We start from the raw sequence: 22,554 nt of genomic DNA, 5'->3' as shown, positions 1-22,554 counted from the left end.
TCACACTAGGGAGTTGAAATTAAGCTGTTGATCTTGTGGCTGCCACATAGTCCTAACTGAAGTGGCCCACCTACACTCACATAGTGCACATGAACTATGCCAGTGATCTACAATGAAAAATTAGAGAGTACCTCTTTTTCATTTGCTGAATAGTGAAGTGAGCCCCACAAGACTTGTCAAAGTAGCCAGCTGTCATCTTGTCCTTATGTGAACAAGTCATTTTGGCAGTTGTGTTCAGTGACTTCCTAGGATCATTGAGCTTGTGACTTTTTAGTGTAAGTCAGTCTACATACATGCAGGTGTGTGTTTGCTTCTTTGAGTGAAATGTGCTTATAGTTCATGCAGATGTTTCCCCTTTCTATCTGTGAACTATGTATGTACACTGTGCTTGTCTACAAGGCCCTCATGCAGTTCTACATGTTAAAAATCATATTGTCTAATTCTTTTTCTATTGTAATGCTGATTCTCTTAATATTTTTTCTCTAGTTCATGATTTTGCCACTAGTTGTTCTTAATCCCTTTATTTTTTTCTTGAAACTCTCAGTTGATCATGTTAAAATGATCTTCTTCTTGTTCTTTCGGCTTTTCCCGGTTAGGGGTCACCACAGCTGATCACCTGTCCGCTCATGATTGGCAGTGGAGTTTTACAGTGTTGAGTTGCCAGCCCGGCGCCCAACCTTCCACAGAAGGCACACACATGCACACGCTCACACCTAGGGCCAATTTAGAGTGTCCAGTCCACCTACTGCATGTCTTTGGGATGTGGGAGGAAACCGGAGCACCCGGAGGAAACCCACGCAACCACAGGGAGGACATGCAGACTCCGCACAGAAGGCACCCCAGACGAGAATCGAATCGGAGAACCTCTTGCTGTGAGGCAGCAACGCTAACCGCTGCACCATCGTGGCCGCCCCAATCATGTTAAAATGATGATGTTTATAAATACAAGGTGCATAAGGTGAATGCATGTAGAATTGTTTGTCTGATGAAGTTTGAAACTTGTTCAAACGAAACCACTAACCGTTTCTTTGTTACTGGAATCATTAAATACTTGGTGTTTTTATATTTTTCAACTTGTGATTCCTTTTATTTCAACATTTGAACATTGTTCCAGAGGTGCTTGGACTTCAGCGTTGTGTGTTTTCTTATTAAATACAAATTGTGACTACTAGCAGTATTTGTACACTTACATAAATATTGTGCACATGGTATCACCTAAGATCCTTTGAAGAATAAAGGTGTCCCCAATAACTTGGCATCTAGCAGCTGGGTTTAAACAGTATTGATCTTTGTTTGCAAATACAAATTATAAAAATGTTCTTATTTTTGTTACTATATCCAGAAAGGTATGCGGCGATATCTAGATACAGGGCACCATTGGAGTGCTGACAACTGGATGAATTAACTTTAATGCTGATACTTTGGGGTCCATTAAGTAAGGTGCTATGCTCCAGTAGCTTGTTTGGGCATATTCACGTTGCACTCCAGAAAACTGTTTACATTCAAGTGGAGCTATTCTGTTCAGTAGCTTACAGAATTCATCACTGATTATTGTGACTGCTTTTGGCAAACCCTTGGAGCATCCTCTCAATATTTCATATGAAGAACAGCACTTTTCATCTTTTAAGGTCAGCATTCACATTTTCTCTTTCACATACTTATCTTATTTTGATTTTGTGAGTCTTTTTCAAGACAGGTGTCTGTAACACATCATTTACACAGGACTACCAGAATTTCAGTATTCAAAATGAAACAACATATAGTTAAAATGCTGGCATTTTAAAATTAGTACCAATGTAAAACAGAGTTTTTTTTTTCCTGAGTAGCTTTGCAGTTTTACATTTTCCTGTAGCAATTACATTTTGTGAGTTACCATTTCTTTTTATGTGGAAAATTATTTTCTTGAAAATACTGACATGTCCCTATTAAAAGTCTTCATTCATCAAGTGCTGCACGTAAGTCAGTTCTGCTTAAAGAACAATGAATTAAATATATGTCCAAATATATATATATATATATATATAAATGTGTGTTTATATGTATATATATATATATATATATATATATATTATATATATATATGGTTCTACCTGACATAGTCGAAACCACACAACACCGACAACCACATCACCGACACCACATATTCGACAGTCCATAAACACGAAACCACACATAACCGGCAACGAAATAACCGACGGTACACAAACACGAAACCCCATACACTGCACACACCACAATAACAATTGAAACAAAACACATCCCCATTCCACAAACCACCCAAACAACTCAAGCACACCAACATTCTTACAAGCCTACACTAAACCTCTACTACTCCCTCCCCTAACCCTAACTCACTTAACCCACCCCTATCGCCCCTAACCCTAACTCACTTAACCCACCTAACCCTAACTCACTTAACCCACCCCTATCCCCACAGACCGTCTTACCCACTTCGCACGCCTACCCGCCGTCGCGTCACACCCGCCCTACTCACACAGCCTTTCCCGGTCTTCTGCATTGTCGATGTTCTGCCACGGCGTCTCTCTTCTTCACTTCGATCTTCACAGCTCAGTTCCCGTCGGTCTTCTTCTGCGCTGTCGGCGAAGTCAGGTAGAACCATATATATATATATATATATATATATATATATATATATATGCGTGTGTGTGTGTGTGTGTATATATGATATTATAGGAAGTAGAACGGTTTGTCATTATCTTGCTCTGACATTCTAAGAACCTACTGTACACGATGAAAACGTAGCTTTCTGTTGTTTTAAAAAGTCTCTGTTTGACGCAACACACAGTTTTTAGGTATTTTCATATTGTCATTTTTTAACTGATCTTTTTCTTCTGTATTTATTCAAGGCTGCAGCTTCAGAGATAGCCATGATTAAACTGGTGGCACCAAATATGGCATTAAGGGTCATTGATAGGGCCATTCAGGTAAGCGACTATGTCCTGTTTTAGCAAAACTAAAGACTGGCATTGAGCAGTGATTTAAATTGTTTATACAATTAATTCTAGAAGGTTACTGGAATGTTAGTGTACTATAGATATGAATTAACACTTGTTCCAGTAAGCAACAGCATGGCTTTGATTTTCTACTTTACATTATTTAATTTTAGTAAATTGCTTTAATTTTGCCCCTTATGTCTGTTCAGTTTTTCTTTCATTGTAAAGTTATTTATTAGGAGTTTTTGATATTTAATTCAACTAAAATAATAGATACAAAATTGATTGCATAATCTCTTAAGTGTAATTTCAGAGAACAATGTTTTTCTTCTGGCTCTTATTTTTTTATAATCTTCTCATTTTTCGTCAAGGTTAGAGGAATCATTTGTCAGTTCCTGTTTTGTGCTTTAAAAAATCCAGTTTTGATTCGTCTTAGTTATCAAGTTAGATTGATCAGGTAAAGTTGCTTCCTTAAGCTTATTTCCCCAGTGTGCCCTTCTACAGAATCTGATATATTAAGTTTTCTGTCATTAGTGTAAATATTTTCTATTCAGGAAGGAGTTTCTAAGATATTTACCCATGAAGTCCTGCACTCTAGCTGCCCTCTCCAGTTCTGGTGTGTTGCTCACTGCAAGTAACATGTATTTAAAGAGGTCCAGCATTTGCTTGTTTTTCTAACCCTTTGTGCAGTTTATTCTTCCCTTTTTAGCTCTCAACCTTCCATCTTCTAAATGTGGAACACTACCTTTTATAATGTGGAGCAAATGGGCAAAACGTGGAACATTTACTAACAACTTCAACTAGGAAACTCAAAAAATGGTTAATTGTGTTACTTTATGCCTATAAAAAGTTATTTATTTAACATTTGTTGTCCAGGAAAGTCCAGCTAGGACAGAGCCTATTTTCAGCGGAGGCCCTGGGAGAAACGCTTCAGACGCATGTCTTTGGAATGTGGGAGGAAACTGGAATACCCGGAGGAAACCCATGCGAAAGCAGGGAGGATCGAACCGGAAAAACTCTTGCTGTGAGGCAACAACGTTAACCGCTGCACCACTGTGCCGCCCATTTGATGAATTAATATGCTTCAGTATCAATTAACATGGATATTGACATTGATTAAAAAGTGTGACAAGAAGAAGTATTCAAATACCTAAGTCAACACGGGAATGGAGAAAGGAGAGTCTGCCAGTAGGGATGACTGCAATTAGGGATACAGACAGTAGGCAAGTGGGGGCAGGAATTTGACAATAACTGACAAAGGAACCAAGGTATTGGGAGTAAGTAATTAAAGATGAAAAGGTAATAGAATGGGAGGATGCCAAGAATGTATTTGGACTGCGGACTAGAGATTGCCTTCCCTATTTAGGATTGATATCATAGTAGAGGCAAAGAGAAAGAAATAGAGGGTTCCTAAATGAAAGGCCAGCACTGGTAGAGTTTTTTAGTAGAATCTAGAACAGAAGCTGCTGTTAAAAAAAGGAGTAATTAGAGCATATAAATTATTGTATGATAACTATACAAATCAATCAGAGGAGGTTAGAAAGGATTGGGAAGAGAGATTGGATAAGCAGTTCACAAAGAAACAGTAGGGGGATATATGTATGTCTCCCAATACGCATCAAAATCTAGAAGATTTAGGATTTTTGCTTGGAAAATGTTTACATAGATATTTTTATATCCCAAGTAGACTCCAGACAATTTTTCCTCAGGTAGTCAGCAAATGTTGGAAGGTGTGATGGGGAAGAAAGAGGTAATTGGGAACATATTTTCTAAGAGTGTAATGAGTTGCCAGACTTTAAAGATTCCATGCAGACAATTCTGTCAGAGATACTGGATGAGCTAATTGATGTAACTAGGGAAATTATTTTTCTGAGCTAAGATAGAGAATTGTAATTGCCTAAATATAGTAAAGCCTTGCTGAGTCTAATTCTGGTGGCTGCCAAAAAAAGCAATTACTAGAAAATGGAAATCAAAGTCTAAACCAACTGTACTAGAACTAATGCATATGGTAACAGAGGTAACACAACTGAAACTGGGATCTTTACAAAGGGGTAGGAGCAAATTACATAGAAAAAAATGGGAATTGTTGGGACAATACATACAGGGGAGGAGTGAGGTTTAAAAGAAGGTGGGATTTGAATGAGTTATGTAATGTTTGACTGACAATGATTGGGTATATTATATGCAATGTATAATGCCTGCAACTGCGATTATGTCAGTATGGTTTGTGATGAAAATACTTGCAACTGGGATTGTGTCAGTATGGTTTGTTTTCATTTATATAAATATATGCTTACCTCTGTCATAAGTGATACTTTAATAAAGAAACTTTCTTGTTTAAAAAAAAAAAGATTGCTAGGAGACCTGTGGTTATTGCACATTAGATATCAACAATACTGTAGCTTGTGTAACAGTGACAATAAAGACAACCCTGGAACCAGAAGCATAGCTGGCTCAAGCAGTGCCATGGGCCAGTGACAAATATCAGTGCCCCTGCAAAATTGCAGGTTGCCATTTGACTGTCTTTTTGTGGACGGTATTTAATCCATGCACCTCCACTCCTACTACTGGCACACTAACCAGATGGCCGGATGCACAACAAGACCCCCCATCCCTCTTTTCTGGTCCAGTTTCTGCACCCTGCCCCTAACCTTCCTTCCTCTCAATGTAGTATAAACAAATCTTTATTTCTTTTAAACTGTAACAAACTGTTTGCTGCAACTATACCAAGCATTTGCTACATTTTATACTCTGCATTGAATGCTAGGGCTCACAGGTTTTAGTTTTAAAAAAAAATGCAGAATTTTTTTTTCTTTTAAACTGTAGCAAACTGCTTTCTACAAATGCAGCAGCAGTTGCTACAGTTTACATCCCATACAGAGTGTTACAATGCTCAGGTTTTAGTTTAGTAAAAAAGGAATGTTACCAAGGCTAAAGAAATGTATATAGGGAACCACCAAAACTTTTAGAATTAATGATCCACGAGTTCTCAGGAAAAACAAAGTCTTTAATAACCACACTTAGTCCATAAAATCCATCTGATGCAGTCCATTAAAATCACTTAAAATACAAACAGGTTTAGCACTTTCGTCCCTCAATTAACAAATGGGACTTCATCAGAACCGTTACTAATTCGTTAAACCAGCACTTATATACATATTTTTAAATCAATTAAATTAAAATCCTTTTAAGAATTTAAAGGTACAGATACACTTTATCCTTGTTTTATTAACATAAACAGTTGAGCAGCATGTCCTAATAATAAAACTTCTAATTCTTGATGCAAAAAGTAACTTAAGCCCACCAAAAAAAATAATGATAACTCTAGTCATAAACATACTAAACCACATACAAAATATATTAATTAATGAATTAGTAATGGTGTGAAGTTGAACCATAACTTTGAAAACTGAAATAAACAAGCAGGCCAGAAAAATTAAACATAGTGTGAGGGAAGAAGAATTTATAGAAAGTTTATATATTGATATTGAGTATAATTGGAAACCATTTTCTGAGTACATAAGATGAGGTAGGAGTAAAGCAATTCAAATTAATTAGTTGTGTGTGGATTCTAAAATTTATTTTCAAATACAACATATTATAGATGCGTATATAGAAATACAAAGCAGTTAGGCTCCACAAAAGGGGTGATAAATTGCCCTAGTAACATTCAGGTAATTTCAGATACTGAAAGTAAATTAGATTGTATTGAAAAAGAACTACACTAAAAAAAATCACTACTTGTAGGAGGGCTTAAACTCTTACGTCCATCTATGTCTTTATACATCAGTTTATTAGTAAAGTAAAGTTTAGCAGTACTTGCAGAGTAGAAATCACAGTGGTTATTGAACAATAAATGGACTATTCTTCATGTTTTAGAGCTACACATTTAAGGCTCATATACATAACACAAACAGAAAGCTATAATTCAAAGTGGAAAGGGATGATGGTGAAGCAGATGGGAATTCAAGAAATAAGGAGATAGTGAGATTTTGAGTGCAGATCCTTAGAACAACAGCCATACAGAACATTATATTCATAAAATAGCAGAAAGTATTCCAGGAACTAAGCCAACACAAAAATTGAAAAAGGAGATTCTGCCAATAGGGATGACTGCAATTATGGGTACAGAGAATAGGCAAGAGAGGGCTGGAACTTACTGGAGAAACCTGACAAAGGAACCAAGGTATTTAGAGCAAATAATTAGTGGGAAAGGTAATAGAATGGGAAGAGGTCAAGAATATATTTCAGCTGAAGGATAGAGATTGCCTTGACTCTCCAGGATTGATATCGGAGTACAGACAAAGAGAAAGGAATAGGGGGATCCTAAGTGAAAAACCTGCCCTGGTAGAGTTTTTAGCTGAATCTAGAACATAAGCTGCTGTTAAAAAGGGATAATTAGTAGGACATATAAAATATTGAAAAGTAACTAAAGGAATCAGTCAGAGAATGTTAGAAAAGTTTGGGAAAAGAGATTGGCTAAGCAGTTCACAAGGAAACAATGGCAGAACATATTCATGACTCCCAAGTACAACAAAGTCTAGAAGATTGAGGATTTTAGCTTGAAAGTGTTTGCATAGGAATTTTTTATATCCCAAGCAGAGTCCACAGAATTTTTCCTCAGGTAGGCTGTAAATGGTGAAGGTGTACTGGGGAAGAAAGAGGTAACTGGGAACTTATGTTTTGAAAGTGTATTGAGTTGGCAGACTTTAAATTTTCCCTCAGAGTACTCTGTCGGATATATTGGGTGATCAAATGGGTGTAATTAAGGAAATAATTTTTAATTTTTTGAGCTAGGACACAAGATCTGAATAATAAGGCCTTGTGAAATGTAATTCTGGTGGCTGCCAAAAAAGCTATTACTAGAAGATGTTAATTAAGACTAAACCAAATGTATTTGAAGTAATGAATATTATAAGTGAGATAAAAGAACTGGAAGTGGGATCTTTAGAAAAGGGTAGGAGGAAACAAGACATGTAACAATACATGCAGAATGTTTTGGAGGAAGAGTGAGGTTCAGTGGAAGGCAGGAATTAATCAATTTATGCAATGTTAGATTGATGATTGTATAAAAGGGTAAATGTGATATATAATGTTTATAACTGCTAACATGTTAACATGGTTTGTTTTCTTTTTTATAAATATATATTTGTCTTTGTCTTGAGTTATAATTCAGTAAAGGTGCTAAAAAAATAACACAACTTTACTTCTGTGTATTTTTGATAACATTTGGAAACTGCCTAAACATTCATTAAGAATTATTTTTAGAATTGCCATTTTTAGTAGGCCAACATACAGTAATGTGGCTAAAAATAGTTTTACTTGGAGACATAGCTATGTTCTGCATATTGAGCATGAATTATGGTGCCCTCTACACCCTTAATATAAAATTATTCTAACCCCAAAATTGAATAATCTCAGAGAAATTGATGTGTTTTGAAAACTAAATATTTTTCCTTTCTCTGAGGTTATGCAGTCTCCAGTTTACAATAATTTATTAGTTGTAATCTATGGGTGCGAGGGGGAGGGTCCTTTCTGCATAAACACAACTTCTAGTGTAAATTTGGATTACCCTACAATATGTGCTAACTGCAGCTTGGCAAATTAAACTTATTGAAAAATATGCCTGTCAACCTGCAGGAGACAACTCCAGAAAAGCATTTTTGCAGGAACATTTTCTCCCTCCCCCCACATAATTTTCCATGTTGTAGGAATTAATTATCCCCATGACACAGCCACAATGAAAGGGTTAGAAAAGGATTCACACATACTGTGATCCTGACGTATGTGCAAAACATTTGGTTTTTCCATTTGAATTTCCCATTCAGAGAGTTGGGGGTCAAGAAAGTTTTTGTGGAATGGCTCTTCTGTTTAATTTACTCTATGCTTCTGTCATACTACATTACTAATGTTCATCTTTATTGTGGTGGTACTTTACTGTAATTTTGTGGTTTTAGGAATTAAAGGTTTTGTATTTTTGAGTTTATATATTCGGTTATTTTTCTTTTACTGTTTTGTGACTTGAGGTCGTGAAAAGACCCATTAAAGCAAATTTATTTACAGGACTTAAAGCTGACCAACAGTAGTCAAATTTATTTACATTTTTTCTAGAACTTAGGAGACATAACAGTGGTATATAAGAAGACTAAAAGGGGGAGGATAACATATTGCAGGATAACTGAGTTCCATTAAAATATGGTATGTTTTTTATCTCCTCATTAAAATTATCAACTAGCTCACCACTTTTCATTCTTTATAAGTGTTCTTACAGTTATTACACTTCAATTTAACCTGTATAAATGGAGCCTGACAACATGGCGTAGAGGGATGGGGCCTTGAATGCGACCCAGGTGACCAAGGTTTATATAGCAGCTCTGGCAAGGGAGGAGTGAAGCTCACACTCAGGGGCACACTGAATGGTTTGAATTTTCTGATGGAGATTGGGGAAACCACCAGTTGTGCTTTGGGGGGAGGTCTGCTTGACCTGCTCTTTTCAGAAGTGAGAAGATCCCCTTTGCTACAGGCCATTGCAAATTCCCTCACTGGAGTTTTGCAGCTGTGCAAAAACTCAAACTGCTGATCACTGACAATGTATTCCATAACTTGATCACCTTACAGTGAAAATAATTCTTCTTTCTAAAGCTCTTAGATATCTACTGTTCACAACTCCTACTTCTGCCTCTGTTCTTTAATTGTTAGTCATTTCACTTTATTTTGGCCATCATATTGGTTCATGCAATATCACCTTGTATCTTTTTTGTTCTTGTGAAAGCATGTTTATCTGGCTAAGCGTGCTACACATGAACAAGGTGTCATTCATCTTTGTTGTTCATCTCTGAAGTTCATTTTCATTTAAATTTATTATAGTGCCTAATTACTGTACTGCGGTGGTGGTGCTGCGGTAGCATTGTCGCCTCACAGTTAGACGTTGCCTGTTCGATTCTCAGAGCATCTTCTGTGTGGTGACATGCGTGAATGGGCGTTCCTTCGTTGAAGGTTGTGCGTTAAGCCCAGCAAGCCAGCATGTAAAACTCTATTGCCAATCATTAGCGGACCGGAGTTCCGCTGTGGTGACCCCTAACCGGGAAAAGCCGAAAGACACAAACAAACAAACATAGTGCCTAATTACTAAGAACGCAGTAATAAATATTGGTGGAGCAAATGCCTGCAATTAAAGAATTGATTAATTTCTTTTGTGCTGGGACATAGGATCTGAATTGTCTAGACATAGTAAGGCCTTAAGTTTAATTCGTTTCACGCCTAAAGCAATTATTAAAAAAATGGAAATGAAAATTTAAACCAACTGTATTTGAAGTACTGAATTTTGTAAAAGAGATAAAAGAACTGGAAATTCTTTTTATTTATTTTCCTTTGTTGGCTGGGAAAAGTTCAACTGGGTAAATCCCATTTTCATCGAGGTCTGGAAGGAAGAGCTCCTGGATCTTTAGAAAAGGAAAGGAACAAATTATGGGAAACTAAATGGAATTTGTGGGAGCAATACATGCAGAATAATGTTCAGGAAGAAGAGGAGTGACTGATGTTTAAGGCAAAGCAGAAAATTAATAATTTATATAATGATGGACTAAATGAATGCGGTTATAAAGAAAGAAAACATATATGTAATGTATGTAAATAAAAAAAATGTTCATATGCTTTGTTTCTCTTATATTAATCTATGTGTGCCTATGTCTTAAGTGATAATTTAATAAAGGTGTTTAAAAAAAGAACGCAACAATAAATTACAAAAAGTGAACAAAGTGATGTAGAATAATAAGACCAAAAGGTAATAACACTCACACAAATTAAAGTAGTAATGGACTTATTCTCAGCTGAACAGGATATAAATTGAAAATCCAGATAAACTAAAGAACCAATATTCTTACACGGAAACTCGATCAGTCCAAATCAGTCCAACCAAGGAACTTCTCAAATATACCATTTATTAGACACACAATTCACAATTGTAGACAAGTTGACCTAGGTTTCATCTTGAACTTATACAAACTTCATCAGAACTAACACATCATGCTGAAACCACTTCCCTTTATAACACTCCCAGGTTAATTGATTAATTACATTCCCACAAAGTTAAAGACACATACCCATCAGACCATACATATACCTAAAAGCATATGTTAGCTAAAACCGTAATAAAAACATACTATAATGTTACATAAAAATAAACATATAAAAATTGTAAGATAAAATCAGTACAAAATGAATAATAAAATAATTTGATTTGTTAATCCAACAATATAAGTTTATAAAGTGTCTAGATAAAAACTAATTTTGTGGCAGAAATTTTAGCCCAGTATATATCTTAACTTTAGTAATGGGGCTAAATGAATATGGTCATTAATTCCAGGATAACTAGTGGCATTTAACCTTATTTGCCACTTAGTTTCACTAATATCTAAATGTACATCCAATATATGCCCTTGATTTAAATTAAATTTAAATGGATATAAATTGATGCAGACTTCCGCACAGTTCACCAGGCAGAAGTGCAAGGCAACACTTCTGAGTATGATCACAAATCTGCAAGGTTTGTTATTTGTATGCTAACATCAAAATTGCAGTATCTCATAGAATTCCTTCAAGATACAGTAATACCAGAGTTAGTATAAACATAGCAGGAGTGTGGGTACATAACTTGCCATGTTAAAGTGTAAAGTGTAAAGTTACCTTGCAAAAAGACTTCTGAATTTTAGAGAGAATTTCAGCATTTCACTCGGAATTTGCAGTTTTGTGATCACACTTTTCAGTATTGATGACTGATGTCTTATAGTTCTGTTATGGAGCCTTCACTAAAGTGTCTGCACGGTGTTCCAGTGGGTCCCTAAGCATTATCCTTTGCAATGGCAAATTAAACCCTATGGCAGTACAGTCCAGCATTGTTATCTTTAGCCATTCCTGACTCCAAAATGAACACCATTGATTGCTGTTTAGCATTATAGTTAAGCTGTCATCTGTTTCTCAGTGTGGATTTCTTTTTTCACTTTCTTTTCTCTGTTTCTGCAGACTTGCTTCTCCATGCAAAAACCACTAATCCCACTTTTGAACCATTTACAGATAAAGATGCCTTGCTTTGGGTAAGTTATTTCATGTGCCAAAGATTAATATAGATTAATGAATATTAGAACCAAACCACACCCTTGTGATGTGCAACTTAACACACTTTCTGCTCCAGATAATTTACCTAAAACACTTAACCCCTGACTCTCTCTCTCCTTCTAACCTCTTTATCCATACCACCTTACATAGTTACTTGGCATCTCATCCAAAGGAAGACATACTCAGGACTGTAACACCCCCCCCCCCCCAAAGTACACAGCACAGTATCAACAATCCATCTGCAGCTGTGGGAGTAGAACCCAGAGCCTTCTGCACCAGAAGCAAGTGAGCTACCTGTTGTGCTACTAACTCTTATCCACTCCCTTATTTCATAACTTCCCTGTTGACATTTTGTATAACACTTTGTCAGATGCCTTTTTAAAATTCAGAATCAACCACATCCACTGAATTACTTTTTAGCCATGCCTTCTGTAACACAGTCAGAGATACTAATTAGACTTGAATGAAAGAACTACTGTCTGTAAGCATTGCCACTACATTTGACCAAAGCTTAAACTGCCTTCAGCCAGATGAGACAAAAAAGAAAAAGCTGTAGCATGTGAGACCATTAAAAAGTGTTTTTGCAGGCATAATCTACCCCCCTCCCATCCTACATGCCTTTACTGAAATATGCAGATGACATGGTTGCAAAACAGTGGAGAAAATGAGACACACACGGAAATCACTGGTGGATCCCAAGTAGAATCCCCACCAGAAGTGCTTTCCTTTTTGAAACACTGACTGGGGATTTGGATATTGGGGAGTCTAAACTTTTGAAACTCTATGGTTTTGTCTGTAAGATTACTTTGATCTTCACCTTTTAAACCTTATTTTCAGGGAAAGCCTCTTACCTCCCATTTAGAATTATTTCAGCTGCTGACATATTATTGCATCTATCTAGTGGATCTGTAGTTTCCCATGACTGAAACTTAAGGAACCACCTCACTTTTCCTTCTAGTCTTTCAGTATTTTTCAGCCTTAAATTGCAGTGAATCACACAAATTAAGGATTCACTTATAACTTCAGCCGGAATGTTAAATGCCCTTAATGGCAGTCATGCCTATGCACCTTGTCTGCCCTTAATCTCCTGAAATCGTTCACTGCCTTGAGCTTAAGAAACTATTTTTCAGTCCATTTGTTCCCTCTGTTCATCATAATTTGAGCAACTTTTCATCCCTTAGTTATCATTTGTATAGAGAATGTAGTTGGTCTTGATGTATGCAGCTGGAATCACTAAGTGACTATGATATCTCTAGTCAAGTTAATGCTACTATGCTTATTGGCAAGGCTGAGGAAGATATTGTGTGAAAGACCTGAAGTGACCAAATCTTGATGAAGACATTATTTTTAGTGTGGTTTTAAGAAGGAAGGTTTGTGTTTACTAAATCATTTTATCTACCAGGCCACTTTGACCAAGCAGTCAGTTGGAGCCCCTACAATGGAGGTTCCAGCATACCCCTCCCAGAATGTGGCACAGGATCAAGAATGGAATAACACACAATTATCTGTGCACTGGAGAATTACACCAGTCAGCTCCAGAGATGACTTGAGAGAATACACACTTCATCCTGTAGATGAAATTGAATTTAATAAATATTTAAAATCAGATATATCCAAAAATGTTGATGGAGGCCTTTTGTGTGATATAATGTACTTGGATTTATGTAAAGTGTGTAATATTGTGAGTAGTAGTTTGAGTAGTTAACAGGGGAGGGTTAGAGTATAAGACAAGCACCATATTTCCCATCCCAGTGGGTGGACGTTAGCCCAGTCTTCTGTAGTAATGACACTCAGCAGAGTATGTGTGTCCAGTAGAAACAGCATGAAAGCACAGGCAAAAGCATCCTCCAAATAGTCCATTTTTCATTGCAGCTGGGATTGGTGCATGCTTGCATGAAAAGTTCTCATGCCTAGTACTATGGGAGTTCTGGTTAAATTCATATCATATTTATGTCAACCAAGAAGAATAAAGATAAAGTGAAGAAAAAGGGAGAGGAGAGTGTTATACTAGACATGGACTCCACAAATACTCAGTAAGAAGCAGACCAGTGTATGGTATATATGATGACTGCCAACACTGAAGAGAAAATCTCTCAGATGCACTCTGAGGTCTTTCACATAAGTGAGGCACTCAAAGAGTGCATAAAATCAAATGCTGAAAGGAAGCACTGAATATTTCCTCTGATGTACTGGTCAAGCTGAAAAGTCAGAAGTGGAAATTAACTGAAAACTGACAGAAAATGAGGCATTTCAAGAGGAACTGTTCCAAAATATGATTGATTTGGAAAATAGAGCTAGGAGGGAAAATCTGAGGTTCACAGCCATCTCTGAAAAAGCTGGAAGGAGCTGACTACATAAACTTTGTGAAGGTCAATATTAGACTGCACGCAAACCTGGTTAAAATAAACAAAACACTAATGGAGTACATCAACACAAACAACAAAAGATTGGAAAAATGGAAGCTTTAAACAGATATTCAGATGAGGTGATAAAGCTGCATACATCAGGGGTTGAAATGAAGAAGAGGCTGGCTGAATATGAGACTGCTCAGGGAGAGCTGTTTAAAAGATAATATAATTAGAGGTCAGAGCTCATACTGAAAATCTGAGATTTTCAGCTATACCAGAGAAGCTGGAAGGAGCAGACTGCATTAAAATTATGAAAGCAAAAATAAGCAACTGGACTGGTATTCCACACCAGTTGTTGTTAGTTGAAAGGGCACATCATGTGTATGCTCCAAACCTGGTTATGAGAAAGCATCCAAAACCTGTAATAGTAAAGATGCAATCCTACAAGTTGAGTCTAACAAAACTGTAGCAGGACGAAATACTAAAAGTGGGAGACAGCAGAGTGTTTGTGGAGAATGATTACTCATTGTACACCAAGCAGAAGAGGAACAAATTCATTCCACTACTCAGAGAATGTCAAAACGCAGGTGTGAGATTCAAACTGCTGTTCCCAGATGTGTTCAAGGTATTCTTCCCTGGAGGTTCAAAATAGTTTTTTTGATGAAGTACATGCTAAGGAGGGAAAACGAAGGTTTGTCCAACAAAAAGTGAGCTGTGAAACGGAAGGAGATTCTGCTTTTTGTTCATCTGGTAATAAAGACCACAGAGACTGTACCTGTGAAACCTTCTCCACGGGTTCTGTGGAAAATGTTGAGGAGAAGGAAGGGAACATGAGAGTTGACTAGAAGAATCAAGAGTATGTTAGAAATGAAGCAGAGACAGGATTTGGGAGATGGGGATGAACAGTAATAAAATCAATAACTAAACTTGAGATTACAGTGCAATAATTATATTTATAAAATATGTCAGAACAAGAAAATCTGGAAATATTGGGCCTTTATAAGAATTTGTTGGACTTGTGGGGAGCTGTAACGTATATGTCCTACTTCATGTCATTAATGTTCAGAAAAAATGCTTTGGGGAGGGGAAGAGAGGGGAGAAAGTTGACCATAAGTAAAGAAAACATTTTTTCTTAATACTATTTTTGTGGTGTATGATTTTCTTTGCATGCTATAAAGTTAATTTTTTTCAGTTATTTCTAAGTGTAATAGAGATTGTAAATAGGTGCTGCTGTTCTTTTTTCCCTTCTCTCTCCTCTCTTTATTGTTCAGTTTTAAGAAAGGTAGGCACTACAATATAAAAAAGCCTGATTAAAAGAGCATGACAAAAGAAGAAACAATGTGTTTTTTTCTCATTCTTGCATGGGGGAATGACTGGATTAAGGACATTAGATTGATTTAGTAACAAGAAAATGCAAGTAAATGAAAAATAATATTGAATATTATTAGGCTTTTTTCTAACAAATGAATGTATGCTTAGTAGCAATTCTGTATCTGGCCCTCATGTCTCCATGGAAACAATCTGATAGAGAAGTTGACTGGTTCTTATGTCTCCACGGAGACAATCTGATAATGAGAAATTGGCTGTCTGGTTCTCATGTCTTCATGGACAATCTGATAAAGAGATATTGATTACAGTCTGGTGGAGAGTAATTGGCTGGGGAAAAAAGAAATTGGCTAGAAGATAGTGTTCTTTGAAAGCATTTATGGGTTTTCTCAGCTGGGAGAGCTATAAACATAAGACAAAACCAATTAGCACTTAGTAGAAGAACAGGCTGCACCATGTGTCTTAGCATGGATAACCTTTCTTTTAGGTTAACTCAAGTCTGTTAGTGTGGCTGTCAGTTTGGGACATTTGCTGCTATAGAAGGGTAAAACTTCAATATTTGAAGATGTACACAGTTTTGCGTGTTAATACTAAATTAATATGTTTTAGGGTTTATTGAGTGTTTGTTTTTTTGTTTGTTTGAAGGCTTTCAATAAAACAAAACATTTTGTAAAACATGACATAGGCTCAAATGGATATGACAAGAAACAACTATATAAATGTTCAACCTGCCAAACAGTGTATGCGTGTAACACAAAAACTGGAACTAGACATTTAACAAAAAAGCTGTTGTACATAAAAAGTGGGAGTAATATGTTAATACAGTGATACTTTCTATAATGTCTTTAAATGTCAATGGTCTCGCATATAAATACAAAAAAGAAAGAATAGTGAACTATATTAAAAAATGTAGAGTGCAAATATGTTACAGGAGACACACTTGGAAAGATCTAAACATGTACATTTGATAAAGAAAGGCTTTTGGGATGGTTATGCAGCAGAATGTCTGGGACAAAGGAAAAGAGGAGTACTTCTATTAATTGCAAGAGGAGATCCAATACTGATACAAGACGAAAAAAATGTAATAATGGCAGATTTGTAGTGCTAATGGGCTACTGGCAAGGAAGGAGGATTGCACTGGCATGTATTTATGTTCCACCTAAAACTGCTACAATAGAGCTTAAGAAAATTCTGGGAGAAATAATCAGTTTTCAGCAAGGAATATTACTTATAGGTGGTGACTGGAATTTGATTTGCAGCAGTGAAGATGTGTGTGGGGTGCCCAGAAGAGAAAGTATAACAAAGAGGGTAGAGTTTTGAAGAAATTTATGAAATTATTTGGCATAGAAGATGTGATTTCAGTAATAGGAGTTCAGAGTGAATTGACACATTATTCCCTAAGATATAAAAACTGGGCTAGGCTAGACAGAATTTACATTTCACACGAACATGTGCATTTAGTTGAAGGTCTTGATATGCACCCAATAACTTTTTCAGATTGTGTGCCAATAATTATTAACATAAATACACAGGATAATGAAATAAAAATGAGACAACGGTGCTTTCCCACCTGTCTCTTGAAAAGAGAGGAATTTAAGGAATGGGTAGAGGAGATTATTCAGGAGCAGTTCAAGAGGATAGAAATTATTTCTGAAAATATAGTTAAGGAGTGGGATAAAATTAAGGTGGAGGGTGGCCGCGGTGGTGCAGCCGTTAGCGTTGCCACCTCACAGCAAGAGGTTCTCCGGTTCGATCTTCGGCTGGGGTGCCTTCTGTGCTGAGTCTGCATGTACTCCCTGTGGTCACGTGGGTTTCCTCCAGGTGCTCCAGTTTCCTCCCACATCCCAAAGACATACTGTAGGTGGATTGGACACTCTAAATTGGCCTTAGGTGTGAGTGTGTGCATGTGTGTGCCTTCTGTGGAAGGTTGGGTGCTGGGCTGGCAACTCGACACTGTAAAACTCCACTGCCAATCATGAGAGTGAAACTCTGTGGCGACCCCTAACCGGGAAAAAGCTGAAAGAAGAAGTTAAAATTAAGGTGGAGTTTAAAATAAGGTGGAAATAAAAGAAAGGGGACTATGGTTAAGAAGTAACAAGAATTATTTAGAAGAACTGGCAAATGTTAAAGTACTGAAGAATAGTGGGAATGTGATGCCCAACACTGGCCCAGTAATCAAGGAGCCTCAATCCTCACCACTGGCAATAGTGGGGGATGTACACACTGGAAGGATGGCAAGTACACAAAAACAGTAAAGTGTAATTTCCCTTAAGAGCACACAGAGACCACAGTCAGTCTGGGGCTGGTTTCTCACTCTTTCTCCAAATCCTGAAACTAGACTCCCTACTGGCAGAGCTATAGAGCTGAGTCCTTAGCCAGAGTTCCAAGCCAAGTCCTCCAACACTCTCTCTGTCCAACCAGTGTTTCATGTCCCTGTCCAAGTAGTTGACACACACACTGTTGGAGAGATTTGTTTTACACGCGCACACACACACACACACACACACACACACACACACACACCTGGAAAAGGCTGGCACAGGTTTACTAGCTATGCCTACTTCTGCCCAGACTCTAAGGTAGATGTTCTTCGTGTTTCACTGTTGCAGTCATTACATTTGGGTTATCTGCTTGCAGGTAGCCCTCAGTCGGCCTGATTAACAAAGTCTTTGGTCCTGCGTCAGTTGCTGTCCCTTCTTCCATGACGTCAGGTCATCAGGGGTATAAAACATGCAGCCGATGCCATTACATCAGTCTTTCTTGCTGTGCGGTGCCCGAAGTAGAAGCAGTTCGCATGTGCCAGTCGGCCGACACCTGAAATTTTCATTTTCGAGTTTCAGAACCAAAGTCTTCAACTAAACCTAAGTACCCCGTTGGGGAAACTTTTTCTTGCTCCTTATCGATGTCAGTAAAAGTTAGTAATTGCATTACTTGTGGAAAGCAAATACCTCATCAAGATTTTCATTCATACTGTATTCCTTGCCTAGGCCCTGACCACGTGGTACCTTGCTGCCGGTTTTGTGCTTTATTTAATCAGCGTATCCGTCGTTGGTATATTTTCACCTCTAAATATTTTGGTTTTCAGTTTAATTATCCACAAATGTCATTGGTTAGCCATATGACTACCGGGATTCCGAAAAAATGCAAAGATAAAGACAGAGACAGGCCGCCAAGGTCCAAAACTGCTGACAAAGCTTCTCCTAAGCCAGTCGCCAGTTCACCAGTACTCAGTGAGGTGCTTTTGCAGCCCCTGATACTCGCTACTTCTGATTCGCAGGCCTCTACTGAGACCCATTCGGAGTCCGCTATGCAGTGAGATGCTTCAACTATGGAACCCACGGATGTCTCTACCTTGGATGGGTCTGGAGCTGCTGTGCAGGCACCGGCTTCTGAGGGTGTATTCAGGCCTACGGACTTGCATATTAAACCGATGCCTCCTTCTTCACTTAGGTCTAAATCTCGAACCATACCTAAAAAAACGACGCCCAGGCCACATGCTCAGGCCTCTATGCCTAAAAAACAAATTATAAGAATGGCTGAAGATCTAATAACTCTAATCAGGGGTAGCCAACCCCCCTCCCCTTCTAAGAGGCCTAGAACTGAAGTTGTTTATGAATCTTCTGACCAGGTTTCTGTTTTTTTTCTGAGTCTTCTGATGATCTGGATTTGCCCTTATCTACTTATGAGGATTCTGATGCAGAGAACTCCATTCACTCTGCTTCCCCTCCAGAGGATTTTTCTTTTGGGGAATCCTTACATACTCTAAGGGAGCATTTCCACTGGGAAAACCAGGATTTTTCTGATTCAAAAAAGAGGCTTAGGGATTTCTTACTCCTACCTCAGCATAGGCCTTTAGCTATTCCTCCTGTACTAGACATTGTTCATGGTGATTTTTCGGAATCTAGTTTGGCCCCTGATTCCTTGCCTCCTAGAAAACCTGACCATTACTACAGGGTCCCTGAGTCACACAAGTTCCTTTTTAAAAATCCTATTGTGGATCCAGAGACTATTTCACAGGGGCTCAAGGGCATTAAGGCTTCTACTGCTAAAAATCCTACCCCTTCTGATAGAGACTCCAGGGTGCTGGATAGATGGGGTAAGAAGGTTTACACTTCTGCAACCTTGGCCATTAGGGCTTTAAACTGCCAGTTTTATATGTTAAAGAATCAGCAACATGTTATTGGATTGCTTAAACAGAAAATGATGTTGATTGCTAACTGTGTGAAAAATAAAAGAATTACAGGATTTAATGCATTCTGCTGAACAAGCTGAAAAACATATTTTGCAATGTGGTTTTGATTCATTAGAGACCTCTTACAGGGCTGCTGTTACTGGGTCTGTGCTCAGAAGGCATGCTTGGCTTAAGGAGAAATCTTTGCCTGATCATGTTAAAGCTAAATTGTTGGATGCTCCCTTAACTCAGGACCGCCTGTTTGGCAACAAGGCTGAGGAAGTTGTTAAAAAGATGGAAGATAAAGCTAAATCTATGCAAACTGTTAAAGATTTCTTACAAGTTCAGCCTCCTAGATTTAGTAGGCACTGGCCCTCTAAGAATTGGTCCTTTCTAGCCCCTTCCAGGTCTTCTCAAGCCAAACCCAGACATAGCAAAAATCCCAGGTTTCAGTTCCAGGGGACACACAGGACTAAGCAGTGGGGGGCCTCCACTTCCAAATCTGTAAGTAATAAGTCTCCCCCTATGGTAAACTGTCTCAATGACTTCCTTTTAACATTTCCAAGCACTTATCAACTGACTGCCGCTTTGGGGGGAAAGATTGCTCTTCATGCAAAGAACTGGGAACTCATAACTAGGACAAATGGGTTTTAAATCTAGTGTCCCAGGGATACAGATTTCACTTCCACACATTGCCAACACCAAGCGGGTTACTAGACCTAACCTCAAATCAGTGGGCAGAGGCCCAAAAACAAGTACTTTCTCTCTTAAGCATGGGGGCTATTCAGCTGGTACCAGAAGAGGAAAAGGGACAAGGTTTCTACTCGTGACTTTTCCTGGTACCCAGAAAAGACAATTCATGGCGTCCTATCCTGGACCTGTCTACTCTAAACACCTTTTTGGAGATTCCAAAATTCAAGATGCTGACTCTTCACCGATTACTTCCTATGCTAGGCAAAGATGCCTGGCTGGCAACACTAGATTTAAAAGAAGCATACCTGCACATCCCAATCAGGGAATCTTGCAGAAGATACCTACACTTCAAAGCAGGCTACACGCACTATCAGTTTTCTGCACTGCCCTTTGGCTTATCTACTGCGCCCAGGGTATTCACAAAGTGCCTAGCTCCAGTTATTGCATTTTGCAGGCAAAGAAATATTCAAATGTACCCATACCTGGATGATTGTCTAATTCAGGCAGAAAGCCAGGACATACTTTTGAATCATCTGGCCTTTGTACAAAGGGTTCTAACTTGTCTGGGGTACACCATAAACAAAAAGAAATCACACCTGGTACCCTGTCAACAAATTATATTCCTGGGAGCAAGCTTGAATACAACTTCCCAGATGGCTTACCTCATGTCAGAGAAACAAATTCATTTGACAACCTACTTCAAACAAGTGGCCACCAAAGCCCTGCTATCTGCAAGACAAATATTGCAAGCCTTGGGGTTCATGGCCTCCTGCATTCTTCTAATTCCATATGCAAGAGTGCATATGAGGAAACTACAGTGGTATCTAAAAAGCCTATGGTATCAGCATTCTCAGGATCTAGAAGCAATGATTCCTATCATACCTTTCCTACGCCTAGAGTTCCTTTGGTGGGCAGAGGCCTGCCACCAAAACAAGGAACTACCTTTCACACCACCCCCTGCCACCCAAACCCTAACAACAGATGCATCAGACTATGCATGGGGGGGCTCACTTGGCAGGGAGGTGCATTCAGGGCAAATGGAACCCAAGTCAAATGCACCTGCATATCAATCAAAAAGAAATGTTAGCTGTACAGAATGCTCTGACAGCCTTCAAGGACCACATTCTTCCAGGACAACTCCACTGTTATGTGGTACATAAACAAGCAGGGGGGTACACATTATTACCCCCTCTGCAGACTAGCCATGGCATTGTGGAACACAGCCTTGAGCTACCAAGTGCACTTGCAAGCTCAATTCCTGCCAGGAAAATTAAATACACTGGCAGATGGACTAAGCAAAACCTCATGGAACCCACACGAGTGGAAACTGGAACCAAGGATTTTCAACATATTAACAAGCAAATGGGGGAGCCCAGATATAGACCTGTTTGCCTCTCCCCAGAACTACCAATTGGACAAATTTTGCACAAGGACTCCCCACAAACAAGCCTGGAAAGTGGATGCTCTGTCCTTCAGCTGGAAAAACCTATCAGTCTATGCCTTCCCCCCTTTGCCTCCACTCTCCAAAGTACTACTAAAAATCAAACAGGACAAACCAAGGATGATTTTGATTGCTCCAGACTGGACACGCCAACACTGGTACCCCCTCCTGCGCAGTGTGTCACGGTTATCCCCATGGCACTTGCCTCAGACTCTTTCCCTGTTGTCTTAGCAGGAGAACCAGATTCTGCACCCTCAGCTTCTAACACTAAACCTTGCAGCCTGGCTAATTACATAATCTCTCCTTTACCATCCCTCAGTAAACCTGTGATGGATATCATTTTAGAGGCAAGGAGGCCTAGTACAAGAAAATCAAAAATGGAAAAGATTCTGTGCCTGGAACCAGTCTCAAGGGATGAGCACAGCAGTGCCCAATTTACCTCAGATTTTACAATACTTAACTGAGATGCTTCACAAGGGCCTGTCTTTTTCTTCCATTAAAATCCAT

At 38.4% G+C, this 22,554-nt stretch overlaps 1 protein-coding gene across 1 annotated transcript in view; it reads left to right on the top strand.

The window, feature by feature from the left end:
- The window catches only part of ACAD10 (acyl-CoA dehydrogenase family member 10), a 1,588,826-nt gene that overhangs the window by 1,480,824 nt on the left and 85,448 nt on the right, over positions 1–22,554 (top strand). Inside the window, exon 20 of the mRNA XM_044068620.1 lies at positions 2,868–2,945. Coding sequence (XP_043924555.1) covers positions 2,868–2,945 — 78 coding nt within the window. The remainder of the gene's footprint in view (positions 1–2,867; positions 2,946–22,554) is intronic.

The sequence above is a fragment of the Protopterus annectens genome, chromosome 4.part0 (assembly GCF_019279795.1).
Source record: "Protopterus annectens isolate FY-2018-M chromosome 4.part0, PAN1.0, whole genome shotgun sequence".
Lineage (NCBI taxonomy): Eukaryota > Metazoa > Chordata > Ceratodontiformes > Protopteridae > Protopterus > Protopterus annectens.
This window is presented reverse-complemented; position numbering and strand designations above follow the sequence as displayed.